Source organism: Berghia stephanieae, chromosome 3 (genome assembly GCF_034508935.2).
Source record: "Berghia stephanieae isolate SIO BIC M18660-M18661 chromosome 3, UCSD_Bste_1.3, whole genome shotgun sequence".
Lineage (NCBI taxonomy): Eukaryota > Metazoa > Mollusca > Gastropoda > Nudibranchia > Aeolidiidae > Berghia > Berghia stephanieae.
Window position 1 is genome coordinate 17,774,555 of NC_088362.1, and position 19,746 is coordinate 17,794,300.

The following is a 19,746-nucleotide window of genomic DNA, read 5'->3' on the forward strand; positions in this document are numbered from 1 at the left end:
ATGAACGATAAACAGTTTCATCATCCACAGAACCTGGATTACCACAATGAACATCCAGAAATGCAAAATTTGCATCACAAACAGCTTGCATGTGAATACTAAGAAACCCCTCATTGTTACGATAGGCGTGACCAAGACGTGATTTTTGCTTTATTGGAAAATGAATACCATCCACTGCACCAACTACACCCGGCAACCCTGTCTCCTGTTCAAACTCATGAGCAATTTTTCTTAATCCTATTTGATCAGTTGGCCATTTGATGTAATCACTTCTCATCTCAGTTAATACCTTGGGAAAAATGAATGCCATTAAATTATTGACTTTGTATATATATCAAAAATATAATTCATAATATCAAAATGAAAATAAGTCTTTTATTAGGAAGAGGAGGAAGTGGAAGAAGAAGAAGAAGAAGAAGAAGAAGAAGAAGAAGAAGAAGAAGAAGAAGAAGAAGAAGAAGAAGAAGAAGAAGAAGAAGAAGAAGAAGAAGAGAAGAAGAAGAGAAGAAGAAGAAGAAGAAGAAGAAGAAGAAGAAGAAGAAGAAGAAAGAAGAGAAGAAGAAGAAGAAGAAGAAGAAGAAGAAGAAGAAGAAGAAGAAGAAGAAGAAGAAGAAGAAGAAGAAGAAGAAGAAGAAGAAGAAGAAGAAGAAGGAGGAGGAGGAGGAGGAGAGGAAGAAGAATGAGCAATCCACTTGTCAAAACGAGACCAATGTCGTAGTTACTATTTCATTTCAATATAATGTATCAACCATAAAATATTTACACTAAAAATATAAGTAAATTATGTATTTAATTGTTATAAAAGTAACTCACCTGACAGAAGTTTTTAAGAGTCAGATATAATGATCCTCTGGAAATATGAAATTTTTCAGAGGCAACAATGTAGCTAGTTTTATTTCCCAAAAGGAACAGGGAAGCTAAGACTTTTTGCTCCAAGGTTTGAGTGCGCCCAATCATCTTTGGATGACCCCCAATTTTGTCCATGAGCTCCTGAAAAAAAACGGGGAAAATGTAATAAAGAAAATAGAGATTATGCCCAATAAATTGCTCATATTTGAACAGAAAACTTACCCACGCACCAAAGCTTACAAAGCAAACCTAGAATATTAAGCTTCACCCATAACTCTTTAAAATTGGAAACAGGGTGGAATCCATATCTTTTGTTATGGGCTTATGGTTACAAATTACTCCAGGCGTAAAAGAGAGCAGATTTTTATAACTTTTGAAAATGCGCCGTAAAACCTTTGTGCAATGCAGATTATAAACTATCCCCAATAACCATGCACTTGGTATTGTTTCATCTATACATTGAATAACCCAGGACAACTTGGCTAGATCCAATTGCCTTCACAACTGATTTTAAAATTTTAGCTCTCAGGATTATCAATCTATAGCTTTGATTGAATTTGTTTGTTTGCAATGTATGCAGTCAATCGCAGATGGGATTTCTTTTTGTCTTTGAGCATTTGACGAGTACTCCACTCCTTACCATGTCATATTGCTTTCTCAGTTAAGTAAGTATGCTTGAAGCACATTTATATGACTTTTTGAAAGTACATCATTCTTCTACCAGAATATCAAATATAAATAGTAGATAGCTGGTATGACGAGTAAAGTAGTAAACCACATCGTCATCTCAAAAGAGTCGAGCACATTTGCAGCTGAGCCGCAAGCCATATCATAATAACATAGAAGACTGTAGATTGTTAGTTCATACGGGGCTAGGCTTATTCAAAATGAAAGGAAAAAAAAGTTATTTGACAAAACTTACAGATGCTACAAATTTGCTCATCCTGTACTGTGATTTAAACATCGGATCTGCATCATCTGGCTCTGAGCCTAGTGAGTAGAGATTAGATTTCTCTTCAGCCTCTTGATCATCCTCACTTTCGCTATCTCCTTCTTCGGATTTGAGATCTTCTTTTACAATTTCTTCTGTATATTGACAATTGTTGAGGTCAACATCCTCTACAATACCGTCTACGACGACAGAATAAGAGTACGATGACAGATCAAGGTTTATATCCTCTGCATTAACGATGTACGAACTTGTATCTTCCGGGTTGACATTTACACTATCAGCCATTGGTCTCTGAGGCAGTTCAACTTGTACTTGATTTCCATCAGCATCGACTGCTACAAATACTCGTTTCTTTGGTGGACTTCCAAGACCGTCAGGATCATACGTTGGTCCCGTCCTTGCGTTGCATTGTTTATGCGATTCCGGTGTATCAACGGAAAATTCGCTTTGATCAAAAGTGGATTTCTGTGGGGATACTTTTCGCTTCAGTGTTATAAACGTTTTAGAATCATCTGGGGAAGAAGACATTGCATTCTCCATGTCTGCTAGTTGTGCTTCCATTGAGACCTATGCTAATCCAATTCAACAACAACCTCCAAAATAAAATTTAAAAAAACCAACAATTCTAATCTATAACAAACCGTCGGTTGCCTAACGCAAATTCGTCGTCTGCTAGAGATATACTGCCACATTGGTCAATTTTATAGAAAAAAATCTTAAGGCACCGATGATTATAACAATTGATATTATCAACGCAATTCAATTTAAACATGACTTTATTTTATTCTTCTAAGGATATATTAATATCTGTTACACTTACATTATACTAACAATATCCAGCGATTAACAACTAAATATTAATTCGCGTAAATCTAATTTTTGAAATGATCTGGTCATTTGTTTAAAAACATGAATCCCCTATATATTCAAAATTTACTACTTCCGGCTCCAGAAGAAAATAGGAAATAAGAAAATAGTAACAGCGAAAATAGCAGGACAACGAAACTGAGAACTGGTTTTCTCTTTATTTTCAGTTTTATGAAGTTTTCAATTTTAGTGTCAACTCAAATTTGAATATGCACTCCCCTAGGCATGCTCGAGAATACGATGGTGCAGACAGCTCCGATTTAGATGACAAAGACCCCGATGGGAATGTTTCTGACGAAGGTTTGTTGACTTTTTTCTCGATTGATTCAATTGTATAAAAATTTATGATCGTATCTTAGTCTTAGTGATAGATATTTCAATTTTTACTTTAAATCTATCTAGTCTGCTTATTTTAAACAGTAACTGGTATCCCGTTTGTCATTGAATGGCAGCCTACTCTCCTTACCTTGCTGTTCTGAAGTTCTCTAGAACAATTTGGGACCCACGCCTACAATCTGATATTGAAGTGAAGCCGTCCATGGCCTTGCTGCAAGATTTGTCTGCAATGACTACAACAGCCTCCTGTGACAGAAATGATCACACAGCTTGGATGGTCTCCCATAGAAAACAGACAGAAAAAAACAACTCTTATTCTTTGTCTTAGTCTTATGTTCAAAATTACAAACAAAATTAAGGCCATCTCAAATCTCACTTCTAGCTAGGCCTAGCCCTAGCTAGGCATACAACGAAATTCATGCATTCAAATAAAGAATAACCCCCTCAAAAACACCAGAACGCAAATCAGCATATTCAAATGTTTTCAAGTATTCCTTTGGTAAAAAAAAATCTCAACTGCACAGGGTTTAATACTGACCTCTGTGCTTGTAAAGTTGGTGCTTTTTACCACTGAGCTATCAGTATCAGGGATCCCACTTTTCGAAGCAATGTAAAAACCTTAATCAATTTTTTTAAAATACATTGTTGATAAATGAGACTTTTTACTCACCCTTAATATCCTAACATTGAATATACCATTTTCTTCCTGAAAGGATTGATAAAGGAAACAGCTGTCAGAAATTTAGAATTTATCAAATGATTTTCTGAAAAACAGTCATGAGAAACCTCTTAACATGTGTTTAGGAATTCTTCGTGAGTCTTGAATTGGGTAATGTAGACAGCAAAATGATGGGCTAAATCAAATGGGAATCAAATTGGGTTGAGGTTCTTTTTTAAATGATCTAAATTTTTAAAAAAACAAACAAGAGATATCCTAATAATTAAAATTGAAACATGTAAGCAGATCACTTGTACTTGTAGAAAAGAAGGCAGCCAAAAGTCCAAAGTTTTACAGTTTTTCTCAGTGTTGGACCAGCTTGTAAAGTCTCTCCAGGGGGGTTTTCGTATTCTATGCTAAACACAGTGATGGCTAGAGCATCAGCTCTCAATGTGCCTGGTGTAACTATTTTTTTTTTCACTCCCTTTCCTTTTCCTCTTTTTTTTTTTAAATCGATGCAATTAACCTCTTTTAGTAGTAAGGTGATAATAGTCAGCTTTAATTTAAAGTTCGTGTGTTTTTTTCTTCTCTCCAATTTGTTGATCATCAAATTAGATACTGCTGATGCCAGTGAAACTGAGGAGAAAACGCCAAAATCCCACAAGCAAAGTCTTCCAAGCAATGGAAGTCAACGTATGGAAATAAAAGAACAGTGAGTTGTATTGCATTTTTTCTATTATTATAATTTAAAATAAAAGAGTAAAATAGCCCATCAGACTGTAGGTCCTTGCAGCCAAAGTTTATCCTTGTTTCTGTTAAATAGACTGGTATTTTCATTTTCGACAAAGATCCAGGTGAAATGATGATTTTTGTCACAGACTGGATACAGCGATACCTTTCTTCTGTCATCTACTTCTATTCTAAGGTCTTACTTTTCCTAGCCAGACCCATGTATATTGCAAGTGCTGTTGAATCCCTGAAAACAAAATCAATTGTAGCGCTTCATGGGCATGGCTGTCATATGACTGAGGAGAGTTTTTTTTTGATAAAGTGAAGGGGTGAGGGAGGCCCTAACCTAAATCACTGGTTCCCATCTGTCAGAAAAGATTTTTAAAGAAAACATAATGAATTAAACCTGGCAAAACTTGGGGAATCTGAATTGGAAATTAACGAGAAATGCTTTTCTCAAATTTTTCATTGTGTTCTCTTTCATCATCTTTGTCTTATAATCGATTCTAGCAAGTAACCCATAAATGATGTCACCTAAGAAGTGGTGACTTCTGTATTTTCAATATCATAAGCAATGTCGTGACAATGGATAGAATTTTTACCTGAATGCTGACTCCTATCAAACGCTTTGACCTATTTCGAATATATTTATTTAATTTTGTTAACCATTAATTTTTGCTTGATTCCCAGAAATTTTACTGGACTGTCTTATTATTATGCTCACTATACTTAATTGGCTTTTGTTGCAAATCTTACTATGATATCTTTATTTAATGTACTTTTACTCACAGGATGTACCAAGATAAACTGGCACAGATAAAAAAGCATATTCAAATGCTTGAAGAAGGTACCTTGCAAGAGTTTCTGAAACGGACAAAGAAAATTGAGTTGAATTACAGGGAGAGACTCCGTGATAATGAAATATGCAAGAAAGTTGATGTAAGTCTGCTTATATTTTGTTTATTTATTTTTTTAAAATTATTTTTGTAACTGATTGTTTTTAGTTGATTTTACACTACAATTGACATTTGTTTCCACAGAGAAGTTTAATTTTGACCATAATTCAGTTTAAGTCAGTTTTGTTTTATTTTAAAAATCTGGACACAAAAAAAAAAATCAGATGGTGAAAAGGTGAATAATTAAATTATGCTAACAGGCAGTTCAAATTTTGTCCAGTTTTGCATTAGAATTCTGAAGTTCCATAGATTTCGTTTAAGATGGATGACCTTCACTTTTCTCTCTTATACTTATACAAAATGTATAGATGCCATGTCTGAATTTTAGTCTTACAGTAACATACTCCTCTACAATAATCTATGATTTAAACTCTAAACTCTTCTCTGCTTCAGTTCATCTTTTAAAAAATATATATATTTCAGATTGAGAAAGCAGAGCAAAACTACCTTATTGATTGTGACAATGCACAAAAAGAATTTGAGGTTAGTAAATAGAGATGTGTAAACATTTGAAATAATTTTGTCAACTTCACTTAATTTTTTTCTTTTTTTTTTTTTTTGTTGATTGATATTTATTTTATATCCAAATGTTTATTAGATTTTATTACATTTTCTTATATAGGTGTAGCGGTGTAAGAAATTCAGTCAGAAGGACTATTTATTAGTTTGTGAGGTTTATACATTTTCTACATGTACAGACTTTCCGGGGCATTTTGCACTTTTTTTCAAGCAATTATCATAACTTAAGCTGAGATGTGGCTAATCAAAGTTGGTAAAGTTTGAAAATTAGAAAATGAATTAGTTGACAAAAATTTGATTTCTGACAAATTGTGACCTGCGACTTGTGACTGATTTTCCTGCACTGACACACATGTGTAGCTTGATGTGTCATGTCCTCTTATAGCTAGTAAATTAAGTTTGAATAACATTTGAAAACAAAAAAGAAATAGTGGATTTTTTTTTTTTACATTAAAAAAATCTGCATCCATAATGTATGCCACGAGTGATTGTGTTACTAACGACATGATTTTTCGTCTGTTCGTCATTTATTGTAATATTCAAGGGATGAGAGTCCTGAAGTAACTGTATATCAATTCTTTAAAAATTGAGTAAAATTAATCCTTTTTGTTTTTAAAAAAATTGATAATGGTTTGTAGGGTTTATGAATCTAAATCTTATGATGTACAACATACATAACAGGTTAGTTAAACTTTATCATGTACACACCAGCATGGTTTCCTTGAACTCCTTGGGACACACGAAAATGTCGGAGGAAATTGTGCTTGCCATTACGACTTGATGGGGGGGGGGGCAGTGTGGCACAGCGTTATGGACTTTGCAATGCACCCAACAGATACCTAGTTCGAATATCCATCGCGTTATGTGGTCTTCAGCTTTAAAAAACTATTCCTAGCTCTTTTTACGGTGCTGCGCTACAACTGACAACTGGATTCTTCCAGTCTTCCTTGGAAGAGGCCCTAAGACAAATTTTCTGAGGATGAAAAAAAGGGAACTTTATTGTTAATTTACTTTATTGATGTGGTTCAAGCTGTTAGTTGGTTTCTGTATCACAACATTCACTTACCATCGTAGCCAACTATTTGCAATTCATGGCACGTGGATTGAAATTAGAACGAATGGCGAAGTGGTAAGAATAAGTAGAGAAGTTTTATGCGAAACGGCCATGGAGTGTGTGAGTGGCTGTGTTTGTCTGCGTGTATATAGACACACCGCCAGTGTAGATGGATAAACAAAATAACAAACGCGACTGTCAGTGTCACAGTAAATCATCAGTGCTTGAAATCACCGGCACTTATTTATTTATATCTTGGAGTGGCCTCTCTTCCTTTTTTCTCCCAGCAATTCCAATTGTTTTGGAAAAATTTTCGGAGTGGTTTTTTTTTTTTTTTTTTTTTTTTTTTCTGTGTGTCTTTTTCTTCGAATTCGGTATTTTTCAGCAGACTGTTTAGTTAAAAAGGATCCATTCATATGTATATAGGCATAGATGGAAAAAAATTTCAAGGTTTTGTTTTTTTGGGGGTTTTTTTACCCTTAAAATCAAAGTTTGGTTTCATTTCTGCATGTGGTTATTTTTACCATTACTTTGCTTCAATTTTAAACCAGCCGATTTTCACAATACTCTAGTATTTTAAAAAAATAAAGGATAGAGATCCTTTGGCTTATATTTAGAGATTGTAACTGTAGGATTTAAATACTGTTGTACAATTTCAAATGAGATGACATTTCATTTGAAGAAAATTTGCAGACTGAAGCACTCATTTCTTATATATGAAAAGTAACTATTTGGATCAATACAGAAATTTTTTATGTCTTCGTTTTGTTTTGTTTTTTTTTCTTGAAAACCACATTTACTTATATGCCAATTTAGATGTAGCATCTAATTTATTGTCCTTTATATTACTATTTCCCTTTCGTTTCTTCTTTAATATAGGTTGGGGTTTTTTTTCGTTTTATCTTTTGTTTGTTTGGTTTTTTTTCATAAAAGCTTGATGCCTTTTTTAATATTCCTCATTGCATGTGGAATAATTACACTTCTTTGAATGTTTTTGATCTCGAAGTATTAGAACACATTAGTGAAACTTGTCAAGTTACTTCTCTAGAAGTGATTGAAAGTAATATAGGTATTGATTTCTGTACACACATCAATCAATAGGTTGGTTCATTCATCAACCTTTTGGTTTTATCCACATTCACTTAGTGTGTTTATATCCTTTGTCATCACTTACTCCTAATAGATCTGCACTGAGAAGAGCAATAGTTGATAGTTAAATTGTATTGGTTGGATCTGTTGTAACGTTTCTTTTTCTTGTAATAATTTTTGAATATTCTGAGCTTGTTGATATTCAGGGTTTAATATAATATCTTAAATTCATTATGTAAAAATCTCTAATACAATGTGTAGATACACCAACTATTATAATCAATCCCTGCATCATATCATGCTTTAACATTGTACCATGGTATTCCCTGATCTATTTCTGCAATATCAGGTGAAGTATTTCGGTAATTTCTCCCTATTCTCTAACACTACCTAGTCATTGGGCTTATTTCAGGAAAAAAGAGTGGCGATGAAGGAAAGTTTAATCAATCATCTCAAGGTATATCGTTTCTACTAACATACATTAGTTGGATGGATTACTCATTGTTGTACTGTTTCTGTTTTGTTTTTTTTAATTGCTATTTTGTATAACTTTGTTTTTCTTTTCTTTTTTTTTCTTTTTTAAATATATATATTTTTTTAATATACAAAGACGATTCAGTCGTAATATTTATTTTTATGATTTTAAGATCTAGAATTTAATTTAATGTAAATTTAGAGGCAATCATTTGTCTTGACATAAAAAAAGCAAACTTAACCAAGTGTTCAGTGTTTTTCTTGATTAACAAACGTCTATTAACATTATTTTGATCTGTCTGCATCACTTTTTATGTAAGGCTGTTTAGCCTTTGGTTTGCAAGGGGGCTGGCTCCACGAATGTTCCAAATTCACATTGAGATCAATTTGATTAACATCATTTATTTCCTCTTTGCATGGTTTTACTAATTTCATGTCTTATTGATCTTCTTCTCGTTAAGATCGTTGAAATGATGTCAGTGCTCTTATATTTGATGCTGATTTATTTCATGAATAGAAGTTGATGTAATGGTTTATACCTAAGATCCCAGTAATGTAAGGAATAAAGTTATTCCAAAGAGTTACGTCTGTTATTACTGTCGACTTTGATATGTGCAGGCCAGTCCATGCAAATGTTGAACAAAATATAACATGAAAACTAAATTTCCAAACTGGTCCCCAAAACTAGAAATATGCCTGATTCCATGTTGGAATGTCTTCATTCTACAAATTACTTAGTAGAATAGTTCCATCAAATATAAGATTATGTAACTACAGAATGTCTTATGTGTAATGTGACATAACAGATTCTTTAAAAAAGATGATGGATTATCAAGAAAACAGACTTTAATACTGTTACAAGAAAGAAAAAAAAATATTTTAATCAACCTGCTTCAGATTTTGAGGTCACGTGTTGCATGTAACCGGACAAAAAATGAGACAAGAGATGCCTTTCGAAGGTCATGGTTTATAAGAAAACATAGATTCTTTTTTTTTGTTCCAGAAGTGACCTAAAATTAGGCTTAAATACCAACAGATTTTTCTTTTTCTTTTTTTTCATTTTGGCCTAATGTGTTTTTAGTAGGCTGTCCAATAACTGGTTTTAAGATTATATACTGAAGTTATGCTAAAATTAATGGTCAACTTACCTAGATATATTTAATCCTTAGTAAGTTTTTGTAATAAAAACAAAAAGTTTCAAAATTTTAGTACCCCAAAGAGTATATTTTTCTTTTCTTTAAAGAATTTTTTAGGGGGTGTGGCAGAGTGGTTAAGGTATTGAACTTTAGTGGACCCCTTGTAAAGCACTTTGAGCATGTTTAGTGTATATTGAGGTATATAAAAAGGCTCAAAGTTTTTGTTGTTTTTTATTAGCCCTGATGTCCTGGATTTGACCCATGCTTCAGGCTCAAAGTTTTTTTGGGTTGTTTTTTTTTTGTTTTTTTTATTCCTTGGGGGAAAAATGGGTGATGTTTGTTTGATGGATTATAAATATTCTTCATGGAATGCTAAAGCAGTGGTATTTGTGATGCGCCTTGGAAGGGCAAGCTTTTGAAAAATAATTATTTTCACCAATTTAGCAATTTATGTCTTCGGAAATTGAGTTTCTATCCCTGAAATTCATATTTTGGGCTAGTCTGTTTTAGAAACAGGGTTGGATAATAATGGATAAATAATAACATTGTTGCCTTACCGAGGAAATTTAAACTAAAATATAAGCATATAAAATGAGGTTTGCTCAATAAACAACATTTTTAAATAGTGAGCACATTATTCATCCAATATTTTCTTAAGACTTGTTGAAATACTAAATAGGTACCAGTTTGGTTTTGGTATGCACACCGGTGGATTTGTTAAGATTTGTTTTTGATAGCTACATTGGTATGTTAGAAGATACTTAATTTTCCAAAACAGTCTCTACTTTTAATTCTGATTTTGAAACTCACAACAAAGTGGGTTTTTTTATAGCTAAGAACATTAATCTATTTGAGGATTTTGAACTTCAAAACATCCACATTTCATTTCGTTTTATGAGATCGAGAAAAAATTAGGATATAAGCCGAAACAGTATTCAAGTTAGTCCTAAATGACAATATTTAACTTCAATTTATTTATTTATTTTTTAAAGTTTACTTTCATTCATGCCACTTTTCAAGAGGTAAAATTTGTAAACAGCCCAGAGTAGATTCTGTAGGCAGGAGATTTGAAGTTGATCTGCCCTTCCTATCACTTCTTTCCCTTTAATCCAGTTGTCCTTTCCATTGGGCTTTGTGTCTATTTTGTGTACTAAGATAATTCTTTATTTTGGACCCTACCTTGTGTCTTTTGCTTAAAGAGAGAAAGATGTTCTTTGTCAAGACTGTCTCTTCATAGGATGCTTTTGTAATAGATATGTTCATTATAACCGTTTAAGTAATATGCCCATTATAACCGTTTTAGTGTTATCCTTTGGCAAGATTCTGTAACCTGTTCTTAAATGTAGTTATGGTCTCTTTCAGCTAATCAATCCCCTGTTTCATTTTATCTTGTAGGCACACAAGCCTTAATATATTCGACAATATTAATGGCTTGATGCGCTTTTTAACTCCTTTAAAAAACTCATCTGTTATTTTAATACGTAGATTTTTAAATTAGAAAACACTTGCTCTAATATCATCTTAAAATGTCACAATCAACATTAAGATACAAATATATTTATTTATAAATAAAGTGTTTGTTTTGTATATTTTCATTTCAGGAGAAAAAGGTGGATCTAAAGGAAACTCTCATTTGCGATCTGAAGGAGAAACGTGGCGTAATCGAACTTGAAAGACAGACAGTTGATCTCAATGGTGGTAGGCATAATCTAAATAAGATAGGCCTGTTAAGCTAATCTAGAATGCAAATGATGTTTCTTTAAGCTTGAACGAGTGAAAAAGTAGAATAGAAGCTTTATTTCAATTCATAAAGACAAAATTATATGGACGTTTCAGTTTCCGCTTTGTCAACAATTTAGATGATGGATAAGACATGAAAGAAGATTATGAGATGCGAGGGTGGTGCTGTCATAGCAAATTAACCTTAAGTTCACAGCATAACACATACTTTTTGTACAAAAAATAACCATTGAATTGAGTCAATATAAGGGGAACACATCTGACCAGTAATCATGTAGTCTCCGTTTCGATTCCCAGTTGAGGATGGTTTTTTGTTGTTAGTTTTGTGTTTTTTTAAATTTTTTATGTGATATTTTCTTGCATTGTTCTTTCTATTTTGTCTGGCACTGTATTATACTCATCTTATATTTTTTATATGCGTCTTTTCACGCAAAGTAAACATCATGGAACATAGACTTATATTTTCGTCTTTGTTTTAAAGTATTCAATGTTTCTTTGTAAAATGATGGATATAATTCACAGCGTAACATGCATTGTATAAAATATAAGCATTAAGTCGTCCCATCTATCAGGTAACCTCTGCAGTGTGATTGTAGCATTGTTTGACCAGTAATTAGGAAATGCAGAGGTTTGATTCCCAGTGGAGGTTGGCTGATTTTTTGGATGATTTTTTTCTTGTATTTTTCTTTAAGCTTTGGTACTGCACCATGCGCCTCCTTTTAGATTTTTTTCAATATCTCTTTGCAGCTGATTTTATGGAAGTAAAACCAACAATGACGAGAAAGTTGCGAAGGCGTCCTAATGACCCAATGCCTATCCCAGAGAAAAGAAGAAAGCCTTCACCTGATATCCTTTTTGCCATTGAGTTTTTATTGGGGCTTTGAGGCTGGAATAAAGTTAAATTTTGTTGTAAACTAAACATTTGGAAAATATATGTAATATTACTATCTTCATTGAAATTTTTTGTCGTTTAACTCTTATAAGGTATTTCTCTACTTTGTGCTTTGCCCTAGATTTTTTTTCCTTGGACTCATGATTCATGTCATAATTTCCGAATCAGTGCTCATCTACAAGTGTTTTTAGTCAAGGATGGTTTTCAAAGTTCTCTCCAACTTTATGCCATGTGTTCTGATCTCTTTCGACTAATCAATTCCATGTGTTTCACTTTATCTGTTTCTCTTTTGCTAAACTGATACAGCTGTGTAGGGTTCCTGACCTCCCATAGTGGCAGGGAGGTCACATGCTTTGTCTTCTCTACCCTTATATCTGTTTTCTGAGTTGCTTTCTGTCTTTGTCTTGGATTGAGATTTCTTGGTTTTGCCCTAGCCCAGGCTGGAGTTCTCGATTGAGAGGGAAATGGTCAAGTGTATAGCTCAAGTTTTGGGAGATTATAATTTTTTCCTTGTAAATCATCTCTTCGTGATGTACTGTTGCATTTTTTGTTTTGAATGTATAATGCTTTGTAAACATTTGATTGTATTCCTCTTAGTAGGGACCTGTGCTTGTGTCTGAATGAGACGTTTAGGTGATCTCAAAATTAAGTACACTCAGAGTGTGCTCTTGGAATCTACATCTCTTCCTTATTTGAACCATTCTCCCTTGTCTTACTTTTTCTTGCTTTCAATTGTAAATCTATAACTTTTTTGACTATCCTATATTCTTACTTTTTACTGGCATTAAATGACCAAAATGTAATGAAAAGTTGAGCATGTATATAGCACAATACCCACTAAATGTGCTCAAAGTTCTTTACAAGGGGTATCTGACCAACAGCAACACAAAACATAAAGAACAATTTTGTCCCCGACAGAGTTAACAGCTATGTACTGATTTTACACCTGAGTACGGTGAGAGAGTGTGAGTAAAGAGTCTTTTTCAAGGACTCAACTATGCGCTGAGAAGGCTCAAACCCAGGACCTTCCGATCCAAAAACAAGTGTCATACCACAAGACCATATAGCCACACATAAATTGATACAGTTGGAAGCTTTGTCACTTCAGACTTCAACTAAAGTAGCTCAGTTGCTTTAATTTTCCTCTGCGACCCTTTATTTTTTTTTCTCATCAGCCATTTCCTTAACCTTATTACCTCAGGTCAATATCTTATTAGATGATGATGTAATCTTAGCAGATTTGCGTCTCATCATGAAAGTCAGCGGGAAACCAATTGCTAAGAAGCAAGGGCTTGGTACTCATAGTCCCATCATTGATACTTCATCAGATGTTAGGATAGAGGACGGTCGACTTTGGTACGACAAGAAATGGTAAGTAGACTTTTAATAAATTTTTACAAAATCTTGTTTCCTTTTCTATTTCTGATATTCCTTGTTACCTATTTTACAAAACAGATATTTCAGTCATATGTATGGCTATGTACTCAGTTACCTTATTGATCCAGCTGGTTAAGAAATAGGTATTTATTTTACTGTAGTTGTGAATAAAAATTGACTTTTTCTTATATTCTGTCTTGTGTAGCAGTGCTTTAATTGCTGAAAGCTATCTTTGATATGAATTAATTTTCTATTTGAGGGGGGGGGGGGGGGAGGAGGAAGTATATTGTCTCTTGCTAATGCTGGTGTGATAGTCGAATCTGCTCGCTTACCTTACCTTGATGCTTGCTTATTATTACCTAGCTGCCAATTCTCCTGATAAATCGGGACAGTCCCAATTTGGCAATCTGGAGAAAATTTAAAAATCAAGACATTGGACTGTTGCTTTTCTAGGATTATGCTTTTTTGAACACGGAGCAGAAAAAAGCTCTAAATCTAGATTATATTATACAATAGTCCAATCATACTGATTTTTTTGGGCTATGACAGTATTGTGCATAAGGGCATTCTGATTTAGCTCTTTGAAAAGTTGGCTGCTCTGTTATCATATTTTAAATGTCGAGTCGGAATGTCAGTCACTACAACTTTTTCTGTAATCAATTTATTACAATCCTAATAGACAGTCATCAGTAGACCAAGAATGAATGTATTCAAGACGAGTGTTAAATGACACTGTGATTCTCTTTTTGGTTTGATCCAGCTTAAGCTTCTTCCCTGCATTATTTTAATGCAATAGAATTTACCATTTTGATATTACTTTTTGGTATGGGTGTCATTTTAAAGGCTTATTGGTTCTAATCCCACCAAAAGAGCTGCTATTCCTGTATAGAAAAGTACGACTAAATTCTCAAAAATCATTTCAGTGTTTTATATTTCTTTGTTTGGGTTTGTTATGTTTTTAATGGCTTATTCGTTTTACATATCAAGTTACTATTCTCAACATTTGATGCGAATAATAAAATACTTTTTACCAGTTTTTATTGGGGCTTTGAGGCTGGAATGAAGTTTTATTTTGTTGTAGACTAAACATTTGGAAAATATATGTACTATCTTCATTACCTGTTATCAGATCTTTTTTAAAATCTTTTTTGCCCTACGTTACTTTTTTAAATTTTTAGTTAATTTTTTTTTTTTTTTTTTATTTATTTAATTATTTCCTTCTTTTTTTTTCTTTAAATGATTGGCAGCCTTTCATTTTGATTAGACGATTAGTTATATTTATTTGTCAAAATTAGCTGAGTTTGATTTCTATTTTTGTTTCTTGGTTTTCTTCAGGTTTCAAAGAAATACTATGGTTCAGATTGACAACAAAGAGACTGGTTCTCGAATTCACGGGACTATTACTAATATACTAAATCAAGAGGTAAAATGACTTTTTAAAAAATATTTCCTTTTCCCCTTCTTTCTGTTTTAATTTTAAGGTTTAATTTTCTTGTATGTCTGAAATAAGCTTTGTTGATAAAAAGGCAAAGTCATATACCTCATTTTTATAGATTTTCATTTTGGAGTTAATGAAACTGTGAGGTTGGTCAACTTTTCCCTGATGGAAAATAATTTGTTTCTACCAACATTTAGAGCATCTAGCTCACTTGCTCCCACTTGATACTGTGTATAAATCAAATTAAGCAAGACTTTTTCATAAATATTTGCTATTGAATAATTCATAGTGTCCATACGCATCAAAGTTGGTCGCTTATAGGCTAATACAAAATTTGGCAGAGCTCTCCAATTCAATCAAAAAAAATCGTTGCAGCTTCATCCTCATTTCTTTCTAATTTTCATGAAAACCCAGATAGTCAAAACTATTCTAGGTGGTTATTGCAGCCTTCTCTTATCATAAAACACAACTTGATCCATGTTTATTAGAAATTTTCACTAGATGACAATCTCTCGTTCTCACTAACTTTGACATGTCACATACCACTGCTTTGGCGTGAAGTAGTCTCTTCTGAAAAGAAAATGTGTGATACTTAACCAAATAGTAACAACTCTGAAATTTTGTCAGAATTAGGTCAGTAGATGTGTCATTATGTAAAATGGCTGCACATTGTCTTGGGTGCAAGGTTGGTCAGGCATTCTATTTAATACCAATAGTCACAGACCTGCCACCTCTTACGAATAATTATTATATTTACGAAATTTTGACTCAAAATTCAGAACTTCACGAGCATCTCTAAGTCATTAAAACTTATTCAGACTACATGATTTTAATAATTTGGAAGTGTTATTTAATCCTTGTGTGAGTAAATTGTTGGTTATTAATGTTAATTATAGTGTTTACAATTTTTATCTGCTAAAAATTATGAATTTTAAAATTTTCAAGTTAGCCGATCTGTCTTCGTAACACTAATACATGGATTTTTTAAATCATACATTTTGAAATATTTCAGATCTGGGTCAAGAAAAGTGGTGATAATTCCAAGCTCAGAATATGCCTAAACCAATTCCAGAAAGGAAAATATAACATGAAAAAACGACCTACATAGACTTTTGAGACCTTTTTCGATTTCAAAATTGATTGTATAATTTTATAAGTTGGTTCATGATAATGTATGTATATATGCTACAGTCGAATAATCCATTTTGATGATTCAAAAGTTGTACTTGAGTTTTTTGGGGTACCGATAAAGTAAATCTGTAATTTGTCAACCTGTAATCATTATCTTCCTTTTTCTTTATATGGATGTGACTTTAAAATGCCACATGCTCTCCACAACTCTCAGAATGAAACAAAACATTATGTCAGATGGCGTTGGTATTTCATTCTAATCACTGAGCAGAGTTGCACAATGTTATTTGAATATAAGACCATTTTTTTTTTATCCCTAGGTTCATTTCCCTTGCTCTCTCTTTTATACTCTTCCTTATTGCTTTGTGTCCTTGTTCTATCATGAGTCAATACATGACAATGAAACAGTGAATTTGATTTGTGATTAAGTCTGGCACTTTTTCCATGGAGCATCATACATATAATAATCTCTTATTTACAACTTTTGTGTAAAAAATAATGTTCATTTGGTTGTGATGGTGGATCACTCCTTGGCTTGACGACGAATCTCTGTCTCAGTTGTAATAAAGAAGGTCAAGTTTTGGTGGAGTGTGGTAGATAATGTTGATTACACATTCAAAAAAAATGTTTAAAAATAGAGCTTTTATATAGCGCAATATCCACTAAAAGTGCTCAAAGCGCTTTACAAGGGGTCCCTGGCCAATGGCAACATGCAACATGTAAGACGGGACATGACGCCTGTTAGGCGACATTACAATTTTTTCGGACAGAGACAACGTTGTCATCGGCCAGGTACTCATTTTACACCTGAGTACGGTGAGAGAATGTGAGTAAAGAGCCTTTTCCAAGGACTCAACTATGCGCTGAGCGAGGCTCGAACCCAGGACCTTCTAATCCGAAAGCGAGTGTCATACCACAAGACCACATAGCCGCACAAAAAAGCTAATTACTAAATGACTATTGAGGATGCTACAACTAATCATCAAGATACTGGAGTGAAGGGTAAATCAATTTCCATCATACTTACATTTTCTACTTATGATATAAATTTTTATTTTTTTCTTCTTTTATTTGTGCTTTGAAATGGCATACATTCAGTTCAGTTTTCGGCGGGGATATTTCATATCAGAGCCACTTCATTTTACTTTTGCAATCTCTATCATGATATTTGCAATGGATCAGTGATGCCAAAATTCCGGTTTCACCGGATAAAAATTCGGTGTGGAGCAAATAATTCCGGGTTACAGGAAACTTCTGTCAAATTCTGTTGAAGTCAAAGTGTTCCAAGGATACCCCCTCCACCCTCCAACCACCACATCATCATCACTACCACTACTACTACAACCACCTAACCACATCATCACTACCACCACCATTGCATCATCATCACTAGCATTCTACTACAACCATCATTACTACTGGTACTACTACTGCTACAACCACTTCTACCACATCATCACTACCTCTACTACCACAACCACCACCACCACCACCACATCATCACTCCCACTACTTCTACAACAACCAACACAACATCATTATCACTACAACTACTACTCCAACCACCACCACCACATCATCACTACCACAACTGCCACAACCAATACCACCACCACACCACGTACTCATCGCTAACACTCCTACTACAACCACCAACACCACATCATTATCACTACCACTACTACTCCAACCACCACCACCACATTAAGTACAGTTCTGGGTTCTGGGTATAAAAGAAAGATAGGTGTTGAAAAGACATTTGTAAGATTAAACAAATGTTTGCAATTTTTGGGGGTAAGATTTTTTTTTTCGAATGCAAAATTTTCAATGCAAAGTTTGGACTTTTTAAAAAGATGTTTTCAAATGCAAGGCAGCATTACTCTGGGTGGGGTTCCTGACTTCCCATAGTAGGCAGGGAGGCACTTACTGTGTCTTCTATCCCCCTATATCTGTTTTCCAACCTGCTTTCTGTCTTTGTCTTGGAATGAGATTACTTGGTTTTGTCCTGGCCCTGGCAGGATACCCAAGATGGGAGGGAAACAGTTATAGTTATATGTATTGTTAGAGTTTCGGGAGGTGATATTTTTTGTCTTGTATGTCATCTTTCTGTTATGCTCTGTATTATTTTTTGTTTACATACTATTGATTTGTAAACATTTGAGTGTGTTCCTCTTACTCTTAGTAGAGACATGTGCTTGTGGCCGGATGAGACATTTAGGTGATCTCAAACTAAGTACACTGACAGTATGCTCTTGGAATCTACATCTGTTCTGTATTTGAACCAATTCCCCTTTGTCTTACTTTTTCTTGGGTGGTTTAATTATAATTCTAGAACTTTTTACCCTTCCATTTTCTTTTAACTGGTGTTGATGTGACCTTAATGTGTTGCAGGCATAGGAAAACCCTTCAAAACAAACGGCATTACTTAACTGTCTAATATTGTTCAATCTGTGAAAATTTTTAGGACGAATCAGGTTATGGTATTTCACTTTTCCTTGGAATGTTCACCATCAAGTCTGATAATTTTTAACCACAGAGAACTTTTTGACACACTTTTCAAACATTTATACCGATTGCTGCAATCAACACTTAAGTCAATCTTTAAGATCTGGCAATGGTTTGATAGTAAAGGAGGATATGATTTTTTCGTGTTGTATATAACATAAGGAAGTTTGCTCAACATGAAATTTCTTGCTTACATAAATGGGTAATCGAACAAAATCGTTTTCTATTAGATTTTGAACCGGAGAAAGTTCAACTGTATCATTTCATTGATTGTACCAGTGAAATGATCTTGAGTTATATTATTTTATTTGAGGTATCCTCATAAGAGTATGTTTTGAAAGGATAGAAACAGAAGAATCACATTTTCAAATTAATCTGCCTCTTCAACTTGTTTATTATGGTATAAATAATTTGAGTTGATTATGGGTTGCACTATTTCAACGATTAATATTATATCAAATAATTAGTCTTATTGTATTTTGCATAATTTATTGTACATAATGTGAATAACTTAAATGTGAATTTGGTTGAATGTTTTTTGAGAGCGAGATTGAAATTGGGTGTTTGAAAATGAACTGTAGGATGGCAAATCATTTAGATATTTCATGTGTAACTTAATTCATTAAAGTCTTGATCGAAATGTTTATCAACTTTTCTGTTCATTTCTTGGCTATGCGGGTGGTTGGATGGGAGCATCACCCTTGAATCATATACCTATGATGTTCGCATGGGTGTACGATCCGATAGTGATGTCGTTTCTTCTTCTCTTTACTAGCCTATCCTGCTTCTTTGGTTTGTGATTGTATTTTTGACAGGGGATATTTTTTTTCTGTAAATCTTCTGCCTGTTTGTTCTTGGTTATTTATAATTTAGCTTATGATATCTTTAGGCTATGATTTTGATTTACACATTTGTACTATTTTTGTTAGATTACTTGTTTTTTTGTTTCAGCGGTCTCTCATATAACCTCAATTGTGTTGGAAGAGACCTAAAGCAACAAACAACAAACAACAAATTTCTTGGCTAAATTTTCATGGTCTTGTG

At 33.5% G+C, this 19,746-nt stretch overlaps 1 protein-coding gene across 2 annotated transcripts; it reads left to right on the forward strand.

Annotated features, from left to right (window-relative positions):
* Nucleotides 1-2,736: 2,736 nt before the first annotated feature.
* LOC144967257 (sin3 histone deacetylase corepressor complex component SDS3-like) lies at nucleotides 2,737-19,346 on the forward strand. Of its 2 annotated transcripts, XM_078904249.1 has the most exons (10): nucleotides 2,752-2,968; nucleotides 4,278-4,374; nucleotides 5,183-5,330; nucleotides 5,771-5,830; nucleotides 8,422-8,466; nucleotides 11,221-11,317; nucleotides 12,107-12,205; nucleotides 13,448-13,622; nucleotides 14,964-15,051; nucleotides 16,079-19,346. In XM_078904249.1, the coding sequence occupies exons 1-10, from the start codon at nucleotides 2,878-2,880 to the stop codon at nucleotides 16,172-16,174; spliced, it is 996 nt and encodes a 331-aa protein (XP_078760375.1). In that variant the 5' UTR covers nucleotides 2,752-2,877; the 3' UTR covers nucleotides 16,175-19,346. The 2 variants fall into 2 exon arrangements, with proteins under 2 accessions (XP_078760376.1, XP_078760375.1); XM_078904250.1 differs by lacking the exon at nucleotides 8,422-8,466 and having other exon boundaries at nucleotides 2,737-2,968.
* The last annotated feature ends 400 nt before the right edge of the window (nucleotides 19,347-19,746 follow it).

Coding starts and splice junctions, on each gene's coding strand:
- LOC144967257 (XM_078904249.1), top strand. CDS start 2,878: ATGCACTCCCCTAGGCATGCTCGAGAATACGATGGTGCAGACAGCTCC. Junction 2,969..4,277: donor TGGGAATGTTTCTGACGAAG/GTTTGTTGACTT, acceptor TCATCAAATTAG/ATACTGCTGATGCCAGTGAA. Junction 5,831..8,421: donor ATGCACAAAAAGAATTTGAG/GTTAGTAAATAG, acceptor GGCTTATTTCAG/GAAAAAAGAGTGGCGATGAA.